This window comes from Alternaria viburni (genome assembly GCF_023758015.1).
Source record: "Alternaria viburni strain BMP 2772 chromosome Unknown scaffold_8, whole genome shotgun sequence".
In the NCBI taxonomy this organism is placed as follows: Eukaryota; Fungi; Ascomycota; class Dothideomycetes; order Pleosporales; family Pleosporaceae; genus Alternaria; species Alternaria viburni.
Window position 1 is genome coordinate 1,047,488 of NW_026055777.1, and position 17,782 is coordinate 1,065,269.

The 17,782-nt window shown below is 54.0% G+C and overlaps 6 protein-coding genes across 6 annotated transcripts; 2 read left to right on the forward strand and 4 right to left on the reverse strand.

Moving 5' to 3' along the window:
• Positions 1 to 2,954: 2,954 nt before the first annotated feature.
• On the reverse strand, positions 2,955 to 4,438 carry J4E79_004808 (uncharacterized protein; the record flags this gene model as incomplete). Its single annotated transcript, XM_049353690.1, has 2 exons — positions 2,955 to 3,195; positions 3,255 to 4,438. The coding sequence occupies 2 exons, from the start codon at positions 4,436 to 4,438 to the stop codon at positions 2,955 to 2,957; spliced, it is 1,425 nt and encodes a 474-aa protein (XP_049212138.1).
• Positions 4,439 to 7,554: 3,116 nt separating this feature from the next.
• Positions 7,555 to 8,331, reverse strand: J4E79_004809 (uncharacterized protein; the record flags this gene model as incomplete). The annotated part of the gene is made up of 5 exons (XM_049353691.1): positions 7,555 to 7,733; positions 7,790 to 7,875; positions 7,937 to 7,953; positions 8,010 to 8,150; positions 8,239 to 8,331. The coding sequence occupies 5 exons, from the start codon at positions 8,329 to 8,331 to the stop codon at positions 7,555 to 7,557; spliced, it is 516 nt and encodes a 171-aa protein (XP_049212139.1).
• Positions 8,332 to 9,096: 765 nt separating this feature from the next.
• J4E79_004810 (uncharacterized protein) lies at positions 9,097 to 10,818 on the reverse strand (the record flags this gene model as incomplete). The annotated part of the gene is made up of 3 exons (XM_049353692.1): positions 9,097 to 9,629; positions 9,679 to 10,383; positions 10,431 to 10,818. The coding sequence occupies 3 exons, from the start codon at positions 10,816 to 10,818 to the stop codon at positions 9,097 to 9,099; spliced, it is 1,626 nt and encodes a 541-aa protein (XP_049212140.1).
• Positions 10,819 to 12,482: 1,664 nt separating this feature from the next.
• J4E79_004811 (uncharacterized protein) lies at positions 12,483 to 14,100 on the forward strand (the record flags this gene model as incomplete). The annotated part of the gene is made up of 4 exons (XM_049353693.1): positions 12,483 to 12,636; positions 12,691 to 13,240; positions 13,287 to 13,712; positions 13,770 to 14,100. 4 exons carry the CDS (start codon positions 12,483 to 12,485, stop codon positions 14,098 to 14,100), a joined length of 1,461 nt encoding a protein of 486 aa, XP_049212141.1.
• Positions 14,101 to 15,543: 1,443 nt separating this feature from the next.
• Positions 15,544 to 16,131, reverse strand: J4E79_004812 (uncharacterized protein; the record flags this gene model as incomplete). The annotated part of the gene is made up of 1 exon (XM_049353694.1): positions 15,544 to 16,131. The coding sequence occupies one exon, from the start codon at positions 16,129 to 16,131 to the stop codon at positions 15,544 to 15,546; it is 588 nt and encodes a 195-aa protein (XP_049212142.1).
• A 684-nt stretch (positions 16,132 to 16,815) lies between these two features.
• J4E79_004813 (uncharacterized protein) lies at positions 16,816 to 17,778 on the forward strand (the record flags this gene model as incomplete). The annotated part of the gene is made up of 1 exon (XM_049353695.1): positions 16,816 to 17,778. One exon carries the CDS (start codon positions 16,816 to 16,818, stop codon positions 17,776 to 17,778), a length of 963 nt encoding a protein of 320 aa, XP_049212143.1.
• Positions 17,779 to 17,782: the final 4 nt, after the last annotated feature.

A 17,782-nucleotide genomic window follows, 5' to 3' on the forward strand; every position in this document is an offset into this window, starting at 1 on the left:
CAAGACGAGATCCAGAAGTTTCAGCCGACACCACCCCGCTTGCCGTCGATGCCGTCGGTATGTCTTGAGTGCATGGGTCGATGGGGAAAGGACAACGCGAAAAAACTCGTACTGTCTAGGAAGCTTCACGATGAAGCGACGTCAGTTCAACAAGCGCGCTAGGGTTTAGTGTACCACCAACGAGCAGTGGCGGAAGCGACGACTGTACAACTTCATGTGTGAATGTTTCAATAACATGTAAAGATTTTTCTAATTAGCAACAGATATGATGTAAACAAAAAAGCCGCCGCCCTCCAAGTTTCTTCCATATCCATGCCACAACGCTCCTTTCTGACCGCTTTCCACCGTGATTAAAAGAGTGTTTGAGACTTGACAGGTCCACGAAGAGAGATCGAGTATGCAGCGAAGGCTACTCAATAGAATCGGCGATGCTGGCTACCCAGCATTCACGGCTGAGTCCTGTCGACTTCCAATGGTTCGATAGTGGCTTGCCGGCGGCGGTGACTGACTTTGGTTCGTAGTCCCAGTCAGAGTGCGCAGCGCGATCTCGGCAGCGTCTTCTTTTGCATTGGGAAGATAATTTACATCGTACCAGTATCTCGCCTGGAAGTTGGAACCGTGGATAGTGACCATGGTTGACCAGGCTGTCCGGCCGCCTAACATGGATATTAGCTAGTGATATGCGAATTTGTGATGACGGAGCAATATGCTAGATTTGACTCACCACGGCGATCAGAAAGATCCGTGTATGTTGGTTCCTGTAGCCCTCTTGCCAGGCAATGATCTGGAAAGCGTATCAGTGTGCGTTAAATCAAGGACTGAAACGAATAGGCATACCTCGAAGGCGCTGCGTCCACGGATCTCGATTGGCCATGATAAGTATATTTTGGATAGACGCAGAACGAGTGAGGGTAGCAGACAAGGAATAAGTTGCAAGGGATAGAGGTAGATGGCTAAGAAAGGGTTGGGACTGGCTCGATACGACAAGCCTAGCAGCGATTCTAAGGGCGCAGCTACTTATAACATATAAGAGCGACACAGAGCCTCATTATAGACGGAAGAAGCAGACAGATATGGTAGTGAGTGACGAGGGTATGCAAGCATCCGTCTCGTCGGTCATGCTCTTCTCGCAAGTGACATGCGCATATGCTGTTAGAAGCCGTCGGAGCACTCAGTTTATGTGGCCAATAACGAGTTTCCCACACCCGAGCCATTGGGCTGGACGAACGCGCTCCAGAGCGGGCCGATGGGGCATGCGAGAATCCCAAGCATGGTCTAGGCCATGCGCAGCCTACTATTATCTGCGGAGAGTTGGGGACAGTCTGTCGGCAGCTGCTGGCAGGCGGTACGGATGAGATGCTTGTCAACACCCGCACTGGGGAAAGCTGCATGAACAATATGCAATTGGAACCTGAGGCTGCAGCGTGAGGGTGCTTTACAACTTCAGCCCAAGAGCACGTTCGCGTACCCACATGGCTGCAAAACATGAGGCTAGTGTGGAGTGCCAGGTCATTATGCAGACACTCTGCAGTAGTGCTCAACAGGACCCTGCCTAATTTTCGCTGTGGCGGCAATGATATCATACCGAGAGAGGCGGTTCGGTAAAGAATGCTTCGAATACATCAAACGATATTAAACAATGTCCGTCAATTATGAGGCGGATGATGCATTTTAGCAGCGCTGTTGACGGCAAGAGCGGATGGTCGTTGAGCTTGTACACCCACACTTGACCCAAGGTACCACAAAGCAGCGAAAGAATCAGGACACCAAATGATGAGGCATCGGGTTCCTGCTTATTGTTTGACCTTCCTCATGGGATATGAAGCCGCAGCCCGAGATTGATGAGCAGACCGACTGTCGTGAAGCGAAAGTCAACCCATGCAATTCCGTCGACGCAAATGCATGGCTGGGAATATGTGATTGCGACAGTTTCGGTGGAAAAGATGTCCTGATTGGTTAGTTCGAGTAATCATCGTCGAGTGCCGTAACAATGTTCTTGCTACGATACAGTAGCTTCAACGATAAGAATATCCTTGATACACTTCGCTCGCCGCGATTACGTATCAGCTGCGTAGTAAAAAATTACCGCATTCTCTCTTGAGACTTCATGGGGCCGAGGCGGAGGGTCGTACGGAGAGCGTTGGGCTGATGCCGTGATCGAACATGCTTGAATGCTGCAGAGAGATGCGGGTTTGAGGTTCAGCGTCATGGAGAGTGCGATGTGGCGATGTGCTCCCAGCAGTCGACGCAAGACGAGCTTAGCCATGTGCCACGCGTGTGCTCGACGTCGTATCACCTGTCAGCTGTCAATCCTAAGCTGTCGGGATTGTACGCCTCAAGAACGAACTGGTCTTCTAGATTATCCTAACACGTAAGCAAACACCTCTCTCAAACAAAACATGCAGTCCAATGAGCGCTGTGCGGGCACAAGACTTGCACGGCTTAACTTGAATACCGAAGCGTGCCGTGTCGTACCCACGTCGTTGATGGAAATATGTTACTCTCACGTATGGCAGATTGCGAACCAATTGTATAGAGCAAGATTAGCTCAGGTCATTATTCGTTCCAAAATGTGGTATCGTAACTTCGATCCCAGCATGTATCGATCCAAGAATGATAACGTGGCGATTCGTAAACCAAAACGGGCGGTGCTATGTGCATGTGCTGAACATCCATGCCGGCTGGTATCCTGTGCAATGAGAAAAGGCTCAACAAATGCAGCAAACAAACAACGCTACGCATGCTGCAGACCAAAAGACGGCGCAGATGCCAAACACCAAGGAGTAAAAAGAGAACATGACCACCAGCAATGCTAAGACTGCGCCTGCCTGCAGGTAGCCATCCCAACAGAATGTTTCTGACAGGTTGGTGATACAAGATGCGAGGACAGGCTGCAGCTTCCCGACACTGATTGAACGTGTACTAATGCAAACTTGAGCTAAATAAAGCAGACACTAAACGGACGTCGGCAACCGACGTGCCGCTGAAGGATGTTTCTTGGGTATGTTGCCATCCTGGTGTTTTCGGCTGAACATCTCATCGATGAGGCGTTTGGGGCCAATGTATTCCAAGTTGGCCATTTTGAATGACGGATTTCTGAGAAGCGGGATGTGCATCTGCGTGCTCTGTTTGGAGTGGAAGCGTCGCTTGATGCAGTCGTCCACAAGAGCCATGAGACCCGTCGCCATAACAACACTGTTCGTTGGGTTAACTGACTGTTACTTTGCACGGCTTGCGCCATCGAATGGACTTACTCGGAAATGTCTGAGTCTGAGCGTAGGATCTTGTCGTCAGTGACACGCATATAACAAGGTGGTATCCAGCCACCACGGGCAGCCTCCTCATGCGCCTCTTCATGCGTCAAGCGTACGGGACAGATATGCGCAAGCGGCTCCTTGTCGTTGTCATCGCGGACGAGGTAGTAGGAGACAGATTCCTGCTGGTCCCGTCCTTCCTTCTTGACGATGCGTTTCCAGGAGTAGTCGTGGCCCCAGTATTCAAAGGCGTACTTCTTGTATGACTTGGCACCGCGGCGCTTGACGTCGAGGTGTGCGTAATTCGAGAACTCGAGCTTGATGGTATTGGTTGGTATTAAGGCGCGGCCCTTTGAGTATCCCACTGCCTTCGGACGTGACTCGGAGCGCGTAATATCGTCGTCGTCGTCATGAAGACTGCCCTGCACGGAGTCATAGCCGGAGTCGGCCCGCTTCAGACCTGCTGATGTTGAGGGGCGAGAGTCGGACTTGACCAGACTAGCGAGGGCTGTGCTTGCGCGTTGCAGGACTGGCCGCATCTCTGTGGCTGGCTTCTGGTACTTGCGCGTCGAGTGGCAGACCTCACGGCCAGACTCTCTGCAGTATCGGCGCAGCGAGAACTGGCGTGTGCGAAGGTCCTGCATGCGGAGATGGAAGAGGGTGTAGCTTTGTTTCCGGTGTCCTCGTTCCTCGACCTGTGTGTCCACTCTCAGGTTCATGTTGCCGTCTATGGTCGAGTCGTCGTGGCGTATGGATAGGCGCTTGGAGGTAGGGAAGAGCTCCCCAAAGTCGCGGGGTGTGGTAGGGATGGCATCGCAGGCTAGTGGCTCGTGTCGGTATGTGGGCACATCGTAGTCGGGCATGTCATCATCGAGCTCATCGGCGAGGTCTTCTTCTGATGTCGAGGCATATGTGTCGACGGAGGAGCGGGGCGGCAGCTGTGGATAGCGGTCGACCTTGTGTTGAGGCACAAAGTAGTCTCGTTCCCGGGCGCGTCCCTGGAGGCGGGCGTGGCTGGTCTCGCTGTGCATGAGCGACGGTCTGCGGTCGCTGTACTCTGTCGGCGCGGTGTCGTACGAACGGTCGCTGGCGTCGCTGCGAGCCGACACGGTGCTGTTGTCGCTGCGGCCAGAAGCGGTGCTGTTACTCGACTGGTGCTGCCGCCAGTGTGGGTTGGGCGCCATGATGTAACGTGATGTCTTGCAGTGATGGACAATGGGGTATTAATGATATGGGATGGATGGGGTATTGGCTGAACATGCAGAAGCCGAGATGTGGGTGGGGATGGCACGACAATGCCATGCAAAGCAAACAAGCGTATAAGTAGAGCGTGAGGGTCAAGCGCACGAGTGAAGCAGGCGGCGCAGCGATCTGAGACAGCTCACGAAAGGGTGACCCGGCGCAGGGCGGAGACAAGGACCGACGGGGATTAATACACGCAGCGGCTTTGGAGCAGCAGTGCAGCGCGAATCGAGGCGCAGCGCATGGCGTGGGAGAGACGAAATAGGCTGCCTGGACGCTGCAGTTGTCTCGCGGGGTTCTCGACGCTGGTTGATCCCGCGCAGAGTCCTCGATCACGGCCCACGGACATGGCTGCAACCCACAAAACGCCCTTGGCTTCATCCAGCAAATCGCCGGCACCGCTGGCCACCTGACTTGCCCGCATCGAGCGATGCAGACCTGGCTGGGCGAATCACTGCCGGCTGCTGACCCTCCCCCAGCACACACCGTTGCCTCGCCAAACGCTCACGGCAGCCTCTACGGCGTCACCAAACAGAGCCTTCCACCTGCTGCACTCCGTGCCATGCAGCGTAGTAATCCAGTGCTCACTCAGCGCGCGCGCGGAGAGGACGCAAATTTAGCCTCGCTCGACACCGCTTGATCGGCCGACCTGCCAGGCATCCCATGTTGGACAGGCTCACCCGATGCTGACCTTTGGTTCCTCGTCGGCACCGGGCGCCTACGGGACGCTCCCTGCTCCCTCCCTGGTGATCATCCCACGTGTATCGCGAGGCCGACGGACTTCTAGACGGCCTCCTCGACGGGCTCTCCCGGTCTTCGTCAGATGATAGTGGGAAGATTTTGCTGCCTACCCGACCCCGGCGACGTCATGTGCGCCAGCTAGTACCTAGGTCGCACGCTGCGCATCGGAACTGCACGTCCATGCGCATGCGACAGATGCCCATGTATCGTCGGGTCCTGTGCTGCAATGGCTGATTCACCCCTCCGTTGCGGGCTTACTACAAGGCTGCGCTGGCAAGGACCAGCCTCTACGCAGCCCGGGAGCTAGCCCTCTCCACCGTTTTCCCAGGGACCAGAATGCCCACGGCTGATGAGCACGATCACCGAAAAGATCACCCTGCGCGAAAGACGGTTGTTGGTTGTGACAGAAGCAAAGAGGAAGGAGCTAATAGTCCTGCACGCTAAGCTCCTCAACCTGGGCAATACCACCGCAACGTGTCATCGCTGCATCTATTGCTGCCTACCGATAAGTATGTTTGCCCTCGACGTAGTAACGAAGGAAGGCTTTCTTGCGTCATGCTACATCTCCTGCTCCTGGAGAAAAGAAATGCTTCACTGCGGATATTGTGCAGCCAATCAGAACGGGCTACGTGTTGAGCTCGCAAACCAGCCACGACAACAACAGCGCAGAGCCTTTCAATCGTCACAACCGATCAATCTGAAAACCCGTCATCCGATAGTAGTTGAGATGAAAGAGCTGAGCCCATCGAAAAGCCAGTGCTGTTTTCCCATGCGTTTCTTCCACGCCAATGGTTCTGCATATTCTTTCCCCACTTCGTCCATCCACTCATGTCTCCATTTTCGCTGGGAAGTCGGCTACGGCTGTCTATCAGTTGCATCCAAGGCTTCTAGACGTCGTCAGGTCCACTCCATGCAGATGCTGACCGAGGATCCGCCCGATGGTGCCATCAAGGAGGGCAGTGATTGCTGCATACTGACCAAACAGTTGGCGACGATTAGCCCGCAAATACCCTTTGGCTCGACCACTAAGCAGGCTTCCTTGTTACTCGATACGATGGACTCATAACCTTCCCCACACTTTGCCTCACAGGGCATTTGTACGTCAGTGAGGCGATGCCCTCACCACTTCCACGGCCTGTTGAACCGAGCTCTCTTGGACGCCTACCAAGCGAATGCTCGAGGCACCTACCATTCCTATGAGCAACTTGGAGGACTCTGGGCGAGGCTGTCAGCTGCGAAAGCGTAGCTTCAGCTCAGCCTCAACAGGCTCTCTGTGGTGCTGCCCCTAGGTTCGTCGAGTAGTTAATGGATGTCTACAGATAAGGCAACATACTACAGGCTTCAAAAGTAGCCTTACTTGCGTTAAAGCCTGCCCCTCATGTTTGCCTATATGCACGAGCGTTCAGTGAGTCGTGACTCTATGCCCCGCTAAGGCTTTCAACGAGATGCACTGATCAGCCGAACCACAATGCTGCATCCATGGGGCTAGCCTTGCTATCACGCCGAGAAGTTACTCCTGGTTGACCTTCATGATGAACACGCCTGATGATGTTGAAGAACTCGGCAGCATGAACAAGCGCTCACCAAACGCGAGTAGAAATCTCCATCTTTATTCCTTTCATACACATGTTTCGTCTACCCGACTCTACACATAGAAGACGAGCTCGTAATCTCTCGCGTGGTAAATGAATCAGCAATACTTCTAATTGATGCTAAAGATAGCATGGCATGACACATGTACTCCATGTATGCACCCCTAACTAATGCTGACAGGCGTCTCGGACCTCGAGAGCAAGCTCATCTTGTATCCTGTCGCAGCAATTCTAAACAATGCTGCCGTTACAATATTGCCCCAATCAACAATTTCCAGGTATCACTCCAATCACTTTTCCTCAGTTCGAGCATCTACCGTCATTACTGCGTCTAGATTAGTTATGAACCACGGGTGCAATGTCGTGATCTATGATTCACACATCGTGACTTTGATACTAGTTGCAGTGCAATGTATTCGGTATTGAGTTAGAACTTGGCGATCAACAAGCGCGAGTATATCTGAAAGTACGACGGCAAAGGATCACATGGTAAATCAAAACTGTTGGAAAGTGCACATTGATCATTGCCATTTCATAGTGGTAGATAGCACTACGACAGACCAAAGATGCTCACTGCGCTCCCTCTATCAAGCTTTGCTGTGGGTCGTGAATCATGGCGTCGTGAGCCCATCAATGCATGGTGGGCTTGAACGGTGGCCAGTCTCCTGCTGCCTCTGCCCACGCCCGTTTGCGCGTCTCTAATTTTCTCTCCGCCTCCAGTCGATCTACAACTGGCCGCAGTCCGCAATGGTGACGGTCTGCTTAGTGGAGCCGTTTTGGGAGCCGACCTTCTCGATGGCCTGGACGACCTCAAGACCCTCAACAACCTGGCCGAAGACGACGTGCTTGCCGTCCAACCAGGAGGTCTTGACGGTGCAGATGAAGAACTGGGAGCCGTTCGTTCCTGCGCACTTAATCAGTTCTCGAACCTCAAGACACGGGGCAGTGTTCTGAGCGTACCAGGTCCGGCGTTGGCCATGGAGAGGATACCGGGGCCAGTGTGCCTCAGGTTGAAGTTCTCGTCCTCGAACTTCTCGCCGTAGATGCTACAGTGAAGATACGAAGTCAGTGTATGTCTCATATGCATTTTGGACGGCCAAAGCTTACCTCTCACCTCCGGTGCCCTGTGTTATGTCAGCCATGTGTGCTCGCCAGAAGAAAGGTCGTGGGTATGACGTACGTTGCCGCGGGTGAAGTCACCACCCTGGAGCATGAACTGGGGGATAACGCGGTGGAAGCTGGAGCCCTTGTAGTGGAGGGGCTTGCCGCTCTTTCCAGTGCCCTTCTCGCCGGTGCAGAGAGCGCGGAAGTTCTCAGCGGTCTGTTGGTTATAGTCAGCGACTGCCTCATCTTATCGGTGCCTCGCGGGGAAAGAGGCCTGACGAAGACTCTGCTAGCGGGGTACTCACCTTGGGGACCTGGTCGGCGAAGAGCTCCATGACGATCCTGCCAGCGGGCTGGCCGCCAATGGTGGTGTCGAAGAAAACCTTGGGGTTGGACATGGTGATGGATGTGGTTTGAGTGTGTAGTGAAAAGGGTGTGGTGGTGGAGTGTTGTCGATGGGAAGGATGAGGGGCAGCTTTAAAAGATGAGAGAGGCCATGGAGGGGCATAGCTCTTTCCGTAGAGCACAGCACAAGGGTGGGGCCCGAGGCGTGATTGGGCCTCTCACCGTCGAGGCTGGACGTGCAAGGGCCGCTCGGGCCAGGCTTGGAGGGGTAATTGCGCCATGCCCTCCCCGCATGTCACTCAGGGCAGACGTAAGGGATCGTCGCCCGAGTACCATCGCCCGAAATTTCTGGCATCGCAATTGCAGCAAAGATTGCCTTGGTCCTTGGGCCGGATGGCTTCAGCCACGGGATTCCGTGGCGTCGCTCTGACAAGGCATCGCAGCACATTGCTGCTGGACGGACCACCGTAGCGCCATTCGACCGGCTCCTCATAGCGAATACGACCCTAAAGTATCCTGTGTAACCTCTGATACGGTCAGCATAAGAGTCACTGGCTGCCCTCACCCGTGATTGTGACTGTCCTAGGGTTTCTTTCCCAACGTCACATCCTGGAGCCATCAAGGCGCACGAACCCGTATCAAGCGAAACACAAATGTGACAAATGGAATCAAATTATGGCTGGCCGGTGTGGCGACGGCCTTGTAACTACTGAAGAGAAGATAGAGAAGGTGAAGAACAGACAGCGCTCACGAACGCCATGCCTCCCGGCTATGCTCTCGGATATACCCAACAAAGAAAAAGCTTCTCGTATCGCCGCCTATGGCTGCACCAACACGTTCATCTCAGCCGACTTCGCAAACTCGGCACGCTCCTGGATATCCTTCGCCTCAGCCTCCTTCCACAGCTGAATGACTTCCTGCTTGCGCGTTTCACTCCTGGGGTGGAACGCCATCTCCCATGGATCTGGCTTGATGATGAGTAAAGAGTTGGACTTGTTGACTGGCACTTCGATGTCCTTGCCGGTAACGGGGTCGACCTTTGCCCTGAGGTTGAAGGCCCACATCAGAGCTCCACAGCCTGTCACGGTCTCATCGCGGGTGATGGACATGCCGAGACATTGGCGTTGGCCCCAACCGAACGAGGTCATGCCAACGATGTCAGGGTACTTGGTCAAGGGCTCCTGGAATGTCGGCCATCCAGCCTCCAACCATCGCTCGGGGCGGAACTCCTCAGGCTCGGGGTACTTGGCGGGGTTTCGGAGGAAGGCCCAGTCGAGAGGAAGAATGCGCGTGCCCTTGGGAATGAAGTATCCCTGGAACCAGTCGTCGGCCTCAGCTTCATGAGCAACACCTGGGAAAAAGTTAGAATCAATACGGAAGATGGCTCCTTGTGTGCTTACCAGTGGGTACGGTAGGTTTCCAGCGCATTGTCTCCTTGATACAAGCACGAAGAACTGGCAAATTGGGCAAGTCGGCGACGGCAGGAGGCTGGTTACCGCAGACGCGGTCAATCTCCTCTTGGCACTTGACCTGCCACTCGGGGTGGTGTAGCATGCTGATGAGGAAGTAGTAAATCGGTCCAGTGACTGTGAAGATACCGACAAGCGCCATCATACCGATCACGCAAGAAGCTTCGTATTCGCCCGAGATGTTTGACTTTTCCGCGGTCTCAAGATAGTTCTTGGTGAAGCAAGACCTTTGCTGACCGACTTCCATACTCTTCTTGGTTTTTTGAAGGCACTCCATGAAGAAAGCTTGTTGGTCGTCGTGGCGCTTGCGCTCCCGGAGCTTCCAGGGGTTGATCGGCTCGGGCACCCAGTCCCAGAGAGGAGTCAAGACGTTTGTGATTGGCCCGGCGGGTGACATCTGGGTGAGCAGACCCCATGCGCTGGGGGTAAGAGGAACACTGAGCGAAGGATCGTCCCATGTCAATTGGCACATGACCTTAGAGCACATGTCTTCGAGGGAAAAGCTGAAGTCGTCGGGGTTTTCCACGAGCCTGGCCATCCATCGCTTGGCCTCGAATTCCATGATACCATTATAGCGGACGTTGGTAGCTCCAGTGAGGTAAGAATGAGTGAACTTTCGCTGACGAGCCCAGTATTCTGTTTTGATTAGCAGAATTCGCCGCCCCCATCACTGCGAGACTTACGGTTCTTTCCCATGAGAGGCAGGTACTCCATCGAGCCGTATGTGCTCTTCGCATCGAACAGCGACTTGATCTCGGGTCGATCGGAATACAACTTCGCCTTCTTCACAAGCATATCCTCGGCAATCTTCTCATCGGTGATGATGATGAAGTTCGCGCCCAACATCTTGGTGCGGTATATGGGACCGTAAATGTCGGCCCACTCCTTGAACTTCAGCCACATGAACTCAATGGGTAGGTCGTGAATGCGTCCAACCCACGGTACCTGCCAGGGGCCAGGCATGTTCTGGACATTGTATCGCTTGTCGTACTTGGTGACGGCGTCGACGACTGCGTATACAACAAGGCCGACGACTGCGACGCCTAGGGCGTAGGCTGTGAAGGGATGCATTTCGAGTACGCAGGTGACGGTCGAAGGCGTCTGTAGAAAAGTCGGGACCGGAGGGGTTGACTGTCAACTGACTTGCCAAGGGTCTTGACGGGGATGTTGTCGGAGAGAACGGTAACAATCACAAGACCACAGCGTGGGAAGCCTGGTAAATATCACACCACAGGTTTTCGTTGCACTACCACTCGTCCGGCTCCCCAGAGCTTGACTTATGTACAGCCATACAGGGCCCACTGGCGAGACGGGACCGTTTAGGGCACCAGATTCATCGGCGTCTAGGTGAGCATAGCCGACATGGAACTAAACATCGCTTGGGTGACAGACGGCAGATTCATCCAATGGCCAAGGTTGGAAACTACCGATTTCCATAGTGTGCCAGGATGGCGATCTCACTAACACCCTTGTTGATCTCAGTATCTGTATCCGCCACGGCGGAAGAACAGAAGTCGGTGCTAGCGGGCGCCGACTTACGACATATTGAAGAGCTTGGGGCTGGACTAACATGTATCGGTGCGCCGGGAGAGCGCAGAGATCGACATGAACCAAGTTCACTTGCATGAACTCGGGCGTATCGAAACATTTACTCCCTGGTCTTGAGAACTGGACACAGCTGAAGGAGCAACTCTCTAGTGGCTGCGCCCGCGTCTGCCGCTTTCTCTAGGCAAGTAATTGTTATTTCCACATTACCAGGCCAAACATCACCGACAGATAGCAAGATCAAAGTCGGCAGCCGGCACATTACCGGGCCGTAAGACCCCTCTACTAATCAACTTGTGCTGCATAGCTTGCAGCATGGGTATGCATCGCTGGCAGTATGGGTGTCACATTTGCTCCTCGTTCGTACTGGACGTTACTGGTCGAACGCCTCAGTGATGGGGTACAGACGCCACACTGCATTTCTGAAACCGAGCACCCTCAGTTGTCGTTGCACGGGAAGCCTTCCTTTGGTGGGCGGCCAAGTCCCCCGAAGAAAGGTGTCAAACACAGCCAGTCTAGAAGCGATCTTCTTCACTACCTCGAGCAAAGAAGTCTAAGCGTCATTAGAAGTGCTGGAATATATTTAGCGACGTTACACATCAATCGAATCTCAAGGGCTGCAGTCATCATGTGCCCACGTGGAGCAGCGAGATACAGCCGTGATCGAGCTGATAGGCTAGGAACGCCGCGGACCTGGCATCAGCGTGTATGTCCAGCATAAACGTTGAACTCGATCGTGTACAAAGATGACTTAGGATGCTGTCGGCCGTGCTTGGCCTCCGGAGTTTGTGGGGAACCATAGCGCGCCCGCACGGACGCACGCCAGCCGGGAGTTTGGGCTAGCGCGGGGGCTTGCCCATCGTCATCGAGATCGGTCCTCGACCAAAGCAGCCATGTTCCTGACAATCTGCCGCCAAGTGCAATGGTCATTGCATTGTCCAACACCTGCATGCCATAGTATGGCCGCGAAAGTACAACTGCGAAACAGCCCGGCCAGTCGGACGTCCGAGGGTCTTCGGCAAGCCTCACTGGTACCCCAACGGGGAATGCAGGTGGAGGCAACCTTCAGCATGTATGAAAGGCAGGCACGGCTTGTATGAAGGTCGGTTTCGACGATACAACCACCTCAATACGATCATACACACTGAACCGCAGTCATGCCTCACGCTCTTACTTCTCGCGACTCCACGATGGAGTCGAAGCCAATAGGGTCGTACCCTAACACTGGCATCGATGTCCTCATCGTGGGTACCGGTCTGGCTGGTCTGGTCGCTGCTCTTGAGTGCACACGCAAGGGCCACAACGTTCGCGTGCTTGAGAGGAATGCAGACATTAACACAGCTGGTGAGCGGCATTCTCAAATCATGGTCTTGACGAGCAACTCATAACGTGTGCTAGGTGACATGTACTTCATGGGCCTCAGCGCAACCCGCTTCTTGAAGCACTGGCCTGAATTGCTCAAGGAGTACAAGAAGATTTCGCTCCACAATGCCTGGATCGAGACCTTCAAGCACTCGGGCGAAGTTGTCATCGGACCTAAGAAGGTTGCAGATCGCCTTCGTGCACAAGGGCTGGACCCTGATACCCCTCCTGGCGAGTTCCAGATGCGCCCGCTTGTGTACAAGATGTTCGTTAGCGCTGTAGAAAACCTCGGTGTTTCCGTTGAGTTCAACCGCAGGGTTGTGGACTACTTTGAAGACGAGCAAACTGGCAAGGGTGGCTGCACCACCGACGACGGCAAGCGCTACGAGGCGGATGTAGTGATTGCGGCTGATGGTGTTGGATCAAAGAGTCAGAAGTTGGTCGGTGGACAAGTGCGCGCGAGGCCCTCCGGAAGGGCCATGTGGCGTGCTGCTTTCCCCAGGGAAGCTCTCGACAAAGATCCGGAGGTGAAAGAATTCTTCAAGATGATGCCAGGCAATGAGCCAATTGTGAGGACATGGCTGGGGTAAGTCCTTCCAACCAGATCATCACACTTCGGCTAACCCTCATAGTCCATCCACGTACGCGCTCACCCTGTCTCGCGAGGATGTCATGGTCTGGATCATGAACCACGACGTCACCGGTACTGAGAAGGAGTCGTGGAACAACACGATCGAGAAGGAAGAAGTTCTGGACGGCATGGACACTATGCCTGGGATGGAGACGGTCAAGTGGGCCCCAATCTTCAAGCAACTTGTCGAGACAACCCCGCCCAAGACGATCGTCAACTTCGAGCTCCTCTGGCGCAACCCTCAGCCAAGCTGGACATCTCCCGGCGCTCGCGTCATTCAGATCGGTGATGCGGCACACTCCTACCTACCAGCTTCCGGCAACGGAGCGACCCAGGCCATTGAGGATGCCATATCGATAGCTTCCTGCCTGCAGGTCGGCGGCAAGGAGAACATTCCTCAGTCCGTTCGCGTACACATCCGCTTCCGGTGAGTTGCTATCCCCAATCAATCTCTCTACACACATATGCTAACGTAGTCCGATAGCTTCATCCGCAACTCCTGTGCCCAGAAGCTCGGCTTCTCCAACGCTGAACTTCTCCAAGACACCGACTGGGACAAGGTCAAGCTTGATCCCCGCCGCGCTGCTCCCAAACTACCCAAGTGGGTTTGGTCTCACGACCCTGAGGCTTACGTATACGAGAACTACGAGAAGAGTGCGCAGTCGCTGAAGCAAGGCATCGACATGAAGGATGAAGACAAGTTTGAGCCCAACTACCCCAAGGGCTACAAGTACGAGCCTTGGAGCATTGAGAAGATCATGGATGACATGAGGGCGGGCGTGCCGATTGATCTCGGAGCTGGTGACTGGGAATAGGCGCGGGTATGAAAAGGCATAGCCGCAGACTGTATTGCGTGCACGGCGTTTCGGAAATGTGTCATGAACACTGAACAATGAATGAAATACGATATTATCAACCATAGCATGACATTTTCTTTGCCAAATGCTTGAAGATTGACACACATGGAAGTCGTCTGTCTCTCTAGGGCACATGTGCTGGGCAAGGCTGAGCACTTTGACACGCCTTGCCTCTCTGGTACAAGCGTTCTTTCGGCGGGAGCGCCCGCCACTGTTTGGTCCTCAGCGATCCATGACAGCGGCCGCTTCCATGTTGCTCATCGCTATCTCTGTGGCATTCCACTCGCTTCCCCTCTCATTGAAACCGCTACCACTGTGTCTGAGCGTCGAGAGAAGATCACTGCAAGCGACGTTGCACGAAGCATGTGCAGGTCACAGCACAAGCGAGGGTTTCGCAGACGAGATGCGCCGATAAAGGAAACTGGTACTTTCCGTTCCTGGTGCAAACTAGCGATTCGAGTCCGGGACGTGTACCCATGAACCAAAGATTTCTTCTCGTACCAGACTGAGCTCGCTGGATACGCCCGCTTGCCGCCCGTCGTCCTGCAGACTGCAGGTGCGAACGATGAATTCTGACTATCAAACAGAGGCAGGGCAAGAACAAAACATTACCCCTTCACACTTCCACGAACCTTTCCGCTGGTTCGCCGTTTCCAACACCCCGATTCTCCGACATGCTTCACCCTAGATAATTTTCTGCCACATGTACCAGGTTTCATTCATCAAAACTACTTAGCCGCAAGTCGATATCGCGGACTGCGAATGCATTATCTCAGGCCCACCACACGCCCCCCGAAGACTGTCTAATTCCTTCTTCCTGTAATCATCATCACGGCTCTCCACCGGAGTTTCGAGGGCTGTTGTGATCCGCAGATGGTATTTCGTTATTTGGTCTAGAGTGCGCAGGGAAGTCTATGACGCTGCCTAGACGCGCTAGCGCGGCTGTTGAGCGTCGCTGTTGCACCGCGGACGGAACTGGGAGATGAGAGGGGTAGAGGTGGCTTATCGAGAGACCTTTGCGGATCTGGTCGACAGAGGGGCATGAACCTTCGGGAGGGGTTTGTCGTGGGGTGGAAAGTCGGACATGAGACGCGACCGGACGCGGTCGTTTTGCAAAGTCTAAACTTTGGCAGAAGGATGGGATACCTTTTTGTGTTCCCAACTCGCGTCATCTCGGCTTTGGATCATTTTGAAACCAATATCGAGCTGACCTTCAGGTGTACGAGTGCGGGTGATATCAACAGGTTATGAACGCGCGAACACGTGACCTAAGTGCTCCCATTGATCGTCGCGCTATGCATCCAACGAACATCTGGTATCGCTCAGATAGCAAATCGCATGTTTGCATCCCGTGTGGTTGGTGAAAACTATCCTACAGTTGAGATACCCAGACCACTGGTATCACTCGCTCAAGATTCCGTCCAAACGAATCTGCAACTCCTCCGCCTTTTTGCTATGCATAAACTCTCTCACACCTTCAACCCGCTTCCCATCCTTGCTCAACTTCACAAATAGGACACCCTCAGTCCACCACTCTGTGATCCCACTTTCCGACAATTGCGTTCCCAATTCACCGTCACCATTAACCTTGCCTCCCATCTTGCAGTGCGCGACTACCGTATTTGTGTCTTTTGAAAAGTGCACCGCTCTGCCTCCCTGACCATCGTCTTCAGGAACTACCTGAAAGTCGCTAAAGATCTCGAAAACCGTCTCGGCATGTTCGCGGAACGGCTGAATCGAACGAGTGGGTAGGTGCAGGTCTGCAGGAAGGGAGGTATGGCTAAAGTCGCGGGTGGCGTACGTTGTCAGGGCTTGAGGGCGAAGAGTCGAGTAGCTCTCTATGAACTTGTTGAAAGTCTGGATGTGCGCGCTTGATTCTTGTGACTGCGATGGATAGAGAAGGTATGCGATGGGCGCGAGAGCAGCGATTGCTGCGAGAGTTGCAGTGGCAAAGCGTATCTCCGCGGGTGTGAAGCCCAAGTCTGACATTTTGTGTTGATACCAGTATGAATGTGCGATGCTTATTGCATATGCGTGTCGAGGGTATCTGCAGTCGCTGAGCTTCCGAATTGTCGTTCGCCGGTCTTGTTGGTATGCCGTTTCCTGCTAGATTCTGGTAGCGAGTAAGATCGATCTGACGCGCACTACAGCATCTACCCGGTCGATCGTCCAGCCGTAAATAATCCGACCATGATCTACGGATCCGTCTAATATTGCGGATTCCAGTTACATCTCCGGTGATCAAACTTCGAGCCCCTCATGGCTTGCATTCAGCTGTGTTGAACGCCATCTCTGTGACGCTCCTGCATAATCACCGCAATGTCGGTGTGGCCCTCCACCGACCCGTAGCGCTGTGGAACATCGTGACGAGCCGGCCATTCGCTGTACGGTCTACAATCTCCGCTACCCTTCTCTGGGATCAGCGTAGAAGAGTGGAACTGCGTTCTAAAAAGAAGCAACGGTGGGTCTGGGATGCTTGCGGGGCCGGTCGTGCCAGTCTTTGGGCGACGCGTCGACGTGAATGCATATCATCGCTGCTTCCTCTGCTCTTCTGTAGTGATCGTTCTTTCTGCTTATTCTCAAATCTGAGGCTGAAAACAAGCTTGACCTGCTGCGGTAACCCACGTCTTTACGAAGCCAAGCAATCCTTCGACCCTTACAAGCAACCCCGCCATGGCCGCCACAAAAGCCATTCTTGTTACCGGCGCTACTGGTAAGCAAGGCGGTGCTGTACTTGAACAACTCGCATCGCATCCTTCGCACGCCGATTACACGCTCTTGGCTGTCACCCGTGATGCCAACTCCGGTTCTGCGAAGAAGATTGTTGAGCGTCATCCGGACGTAAAGTTGGTGCAAGGCAATTTGGACGAGCCCTCGGCGCTCTTTGCATCAGCCAAGGCCACACTCAAAGAGGCTGGCAAAGAGGAGAAGATCTGGGGTGTTTACTCTGTTCAAGTCTCTCTAGGCAAGAATGTCACCCACGAGAGCGAGGTCATACAGGGTAACGCCCTGATTGACGAGTCGATCAAGGAAGGCGTCACACACTTTGTGTATTCCAGCGTCGACCGCGGCGGCAACCAGCGCAGTTTCGAGAACAAGACGCCCATCCCGCATTTCCAGAGCAAGTATGAGATCGAACAACACCTTCTCGAGAAGGCTGGCAAGAACGGTGAAAACATGGGCTGGACCATCCTCCGACCGGTTGCCTTCATGGACAACCTCGCACCTGGCTTCCCTACCAAGGTGTTCCTCGCAGCACTCCGCGATACACTGCAGGGCAAGTCCATTCAGTGGGTGTCTGTCGAAGATATTGGTCTATTCGGCGCACGAGCGTTCGTCAACAACGAAGAATGGAACGGCCGCGCCGAGGGTCTCGCCGGTAGTGAGCTCACTATGGACGAGATGAGTGGATGCTTTGAGCGTGTCATCGGTAGCGCGGTGCCGGCAACTTACGGTATGTTTGGCTCCGCGCTTATGTGGGCCGTCACGGAAGTGAACGTCATGATCAGTTGGTTCGCAGCTGAGGGCTATGGCGCTGATATCAGCAAGTTGAAGAAGGAAGAGCCCAAGCTGTGCGATTTCGAGACTTGGCTGGCGGAGAGGAGTGGGTGGAAAGGTCAGGCCATCAAGCGATAGATGA